We start from the raw sequence: 4,185 nt of genomic DNA on the forward strand, positions 1-4,185 counted from the left end.
GGATGATGCCGTGGTGGGTGAGGATGGATGATGTTGGTGGTGTGTGGTAGGGTGGCAGGCGATGGTGTGCCCGGGCGGCTGGCAGAGCCCCAGGCCGCACTAGAGGGCGTGCAAGGACCATCGTTCCTGCTCATCCCAGCCTTTTCCGCAGGTTCTGGAAGCAGGAATCCTACTCAGGATATCCCCCGAGGAGCGCAAACGGCAGGAGGTGAGAGGAGCCGGGGACATGCCTGGGAGCACAGCACGGACACCAAGGGCTGTGGGACACGCGTGGCTGTGTCAGGGCTCTGGTTCAGCTCAGTTCATGGTGCTGCTGCTTCAGGACTGGGTGGCACTGGGAGGGCTCATCCACCCAGCTTGGTGGGAAAACAGGCAGCTCCATCAGATGCTGATGGGAAGTAGCCACTGGAAGGAAAAACATCTCCATGCTGTGGCTTATTCATGCCTGTGTGTCCTGAAACACACTGAATTACTGGTGTTGGCCAGGCTGTGTGTGAGGTGATCCATGGAACGCTGCACTGCTCGGTCAGTTTGTGCTGCTGCACCTTCCCTGCTTTTTCCAGGCAATGTTTGAGATCATCACATCCGAGTACTCCTACATGCACAGCCTGAACATCCTAGTGAACCGTTTCGTGCGGTCGGAGGAGCTGAAGGAGACGATGACTCAGATGGAGCACCACCACCTCTTCTCCAACATCGGCGACATCCTGACAGTCAGCAAGAGGCAAGTGGGGACAGGGGCTGGGCCCCAGCAGGCCTGGAGGAGGGACTCTGAGCTCCACTTGTCATGCCAAAACAATCATCCCTTGGATCCCATCTCCTCTGGGGAAACTGGGGAAAAGTTGCAGTGGAAGCATTAAGTTTTTCTGGCCCTAACGAGTCATGTAGTTATTTAAATTCTCTCCTCAGCTTCTTTGAAGACTTAGAGAAGCGACACCAGGAGAACCTCCTGATCCCTGACATCAGTGACATAGTGGAAGAACATGCCTCGAATCACTTCAATCCCTACATCAGCTACTGCTCCAATGAAGTCTATCAGCACAGGACTCTGGATAAGCTGCTGTGAGTACAGGGCTTGGGCTGGCCAAGGGTTTGTCTCCGAGGGGCTCTGGGCTCCAGGGATTGCAAAGGTCAATAACACACATGTTAGGGACACCTGTGGAGTCTGTGCATCTCCAGATCGTGCTGGTGGTACAGGTCCAGTTTGTGTCTGCTCTTGATACATCTGTGGCCTTTTGGTGGACTCACCATCTATCTCTGGATGCTTTTCCAACCCCCATTGAGGGATCTGTCCCTTTTGCTGGCTCAGTGAGCACCAGAGGCAGTTCCATCACCACACTGCATTTCCCATATGTGGAGAGCTGCTGGAAAATCCTGCTAACTGAAGAATGGAGTTAATGAAGCTTTCTTGTCCTGTTCCAGAACCACAAACCCCTTATTTAAAGACACTCTGAAACAAATTGAAAGGAAACCAGAGTGTGGAGGCCTACCAGTGATCTCATTTCTCATCCTCCCTATGCAGAGAGTAACACGGCTTCCTCTGCTCTTGGATGTAAGTAGTCACACAGTGGCATTGCTTGGCACCTCCAGAGAGGTGACTCTTGGTCCTTCGTTGGTTTGCTGAGCCCAGGACAGCCTCTGCTTGGACATCCATCCCACTGGGAGCTGAGGCTGGGATGCTGAGCCTGTGGTCAGGATTTAGACTGAGTGTGATCTGCTTCCTGTGGGTGTCAGATGTGCAGCTTCTCCCTGTGGTGCAGTATCACTCAAGTGTCTTATCTTGGAATTCTAGACCGTCCGCCAAAAAACAAACGCACACAGCGCAGCGTACGGAGCTGCCACCCAAGCCCTGAAGGCCATCAGCAAGGTGAGGCCCAGCTGTCAGCTCCACTCTCCTCCTGCCAGCACAGCCTACAGCACTCTGTTCCAGCTCTCCACTCCTCCACTCACCTGAGCCTCCTCTGCCCCATCAGCTGCTGGATGAACACCTCCTCTCCCCTCTTTCACCTGACCTTGGGTATTCCTTTTTCTTGTCATCTTTTTGTTCCTCTTTGGCCCATCTTTGTCCTTCCCTTCTCCATGAGTGCTCTCCCTCTTGGAGCCTCCCTCGGGGTGACAGGGAGCTGTGACACTGGCTTGTGATGTGTTTGGGAGATTTTGGCAAAGGGCAGTAAAGTAACCAAAGAGTGAAGGGTGGAGGAGTGCAGGAGCAGTGGCAGTTGTGACCCATGTGCTGTCCATGCTCCAAGTCTCATCTTCCTCTTTTCCTGTTCGGTGGTTGTTCACACAAGGTGATTACATTGGTGAAACATTGCAGCTGTGATGGCTCTTCCTTTTGCCCCCTGAAAACCAGCTCTTGGCACTGTGCTCCTGATCTGTCCCACTGGCTCATCTGAGTGGTCTCCATCTCTCTGGTTGTCCATCTTCCTCTATCTACCTCAGATGATTGACTCTTCCTCTTAAAGTAGCTGCTTGGTGGAGCTCAATTTTGGTGCAGGTTCATTTTAGTTCCTTTTCCAGGCAGAGCTCATGTGCCATCTCTCTCCAAGAAAGCATCCTGCTGCCTTTTCCCAAGCTTGGCTGAAGCCTGTGTCAGGATTTGGCTGTCTCTCCTGCTCAGAAAAAAAGACCCCTCACCAGCAGCACTGGGGCTGGTGTAGCAAATGGATGGGCTCAGTATCTGACCCTTTTTCACTTCCCTTGTGATGTTTTTCTCTTCCAGCTGGTCAAGAACTGTAACGAGGGAGCTCGGGCTATGGAGAGGACAGAGCAGATGTTCACCCTGCAGAACCAGCTGGAGTTTGGGAAGAAGAAGGTGAGGTCTTGTGGAAGTGGTGGTGGGAACTCCTCTGGGTTGTGCTGCCAGAGAAGCCTGTTCCAGGCAGACAGTTCACTGCTGGATTTTGCCAGCTGCTGGTAGGACAGGTAGTATGTTTGTCCCTGGTCCTCTGCAGCACTTCCCGCTGACCTCTGTGTCCCGCTGGCTGCGGAAGCGTGGGGAGCTGCACCTGCTGCTGTCAGAGGAGGCAGGAATCTTCCGCCGCGGCGCCGGGCGCCTCTGCTACCTCTTCCTGTTCAACGACGTCCTCATCATCACCAAGAAGAAGAGGTAAGACTGGAGGGAGGGCCCTTCCTTTCCCTGGAAAACAACAACTAGGGGGATCCAGTCTCAGTTTCCCAAGATTTCCCTTTTTTGACCTTTTTGAGGTGTCCCTTGCTAGGCAGGTGGGAATTTCCCAGCCCCATGGCCCTTGGGCTCATGGACCTCCCAGAGCCATGACCCTCTCTGGGCTCATGTCCTGGCCATGCCAGCCCCGTGGTAATGCCCACTGAGTGCTCAGAGCCGGGGGCAGCTCAGTCCCCGCGTGGCTCAGGTACTGATCCTGTCTCTGCCACAGTGAGGAGAGCTACACGGTCATGAACTATGCCAAGCTGGACCATATCACCGTGGAGAAGATTGAGAGCACAGACCCACCTTCCCCTCCTCCTGGCAAGACTGGTGGGCACCTGCTGCGGGTGGTGATGGAGAAGGACAGCGAGGGCCGGCGGGAGGAGATCGTTCTGTCGGCAGAGACGCTGTGAGTGACCCCTGGGATTGCACTGGGGACACACTTTGGCTTGTGGGATGAACTGGTGCCCTGGAAATCCTGCAGAGCTCTCTCCCCACTGCTCCTCCCAGAAAGGGGGATGTGCATGGGCTTTTCCCCAGCTCTGTTCCTTGCTCCCTTAGATTCCCTGTACAATTCCCATACCAACTTATCCTGTGTGTACCACTAGTGAATGCTCTGACCAAATGCTTGTCCTGTCTGACTCCCTGCAAAGCCTTCATCCTGCTGGGAATGTCCCAGCAATGCTGTCCCTAAGGCTTTCTGGTCTTTCCTGGCAGGAGTGACCGAGCCCGGTGGATCGCGGCTCTGATGCACAGGGAAAAGGAAGAGCCTGACACCACTCCCAGAGGAGGTACTGTGTGCTGGGGACAGCCTGGCTCTGCCCAGATTACCTGTTACACTGCAGCATTTGCAGACAGGGGGTTCTATCTGGTTCTTTTCCACTCCTGCTGGAGAAGGAGCTGAGGACGTGAGCGGGCGGAGAGAACTCCAGGTACCATGCCTTGCTCCTTAGGAGTTTCCTCCCATTAAGTTATCAGTCGCAATTAACCGAACCGTAAATACATTTCCTGGGAGG

The 4,185-nt window shown here is 54.3% G+C and overlaps 1 protein-coding gene across 1 annotated transcript in view; it reads left to right on the plus strand.

The window, feature by feature from the left end:
- The first annotated feature begins 151 nt into the window (after positions 1-151).
- Positions 152-4,185, plus strand: part of ARHGEF16 (Rho guanine nucleotide exchange factor (GEF) 16) — a 4,857-nt gene continuing 823 nt past the window's right edge. Inside the window, 9 exon segments of the mRNA XM_009074468.1 lie at positions 152-208; positions 564-724; positions 910-1,062; positions 1,423-1,552; positions 1,793-1,867; positions 2,723-2,815; positions 2,955-3,109; positions 3,399-3,578; positions 3,887-3,960. Coding sequence (XP_009072716.1) covers positions 567-724; positions 910-1,062; positions 1,423-1,552; positions 1,793-1,867; positions 2,723-2,815; positions 2,955-3,109; positions 3,399-3,578; positions 3,887-3,960 — 1,018 coding nt within the window. The 5' untranslated portion in view covers positions 152-208; positions 564-566.

The sequence above is a fragment of the Acanthisitta chloris genome, unplaced genomic scaffold (genome assembly GCF_000695815.1).
Source record: "Acanthisitta chloris isolate BGI_N310 unplaced genomic scaffold, ASM69581v1 scaffold18655, whole genome shotgun sequence".
Taxonomy (NCBI): Eukaryota; Metazoa; Chordata; class Aves; order Passeriformes; family Acanthisittidae; genus Acanthisitta; species Acanthisitta chloris.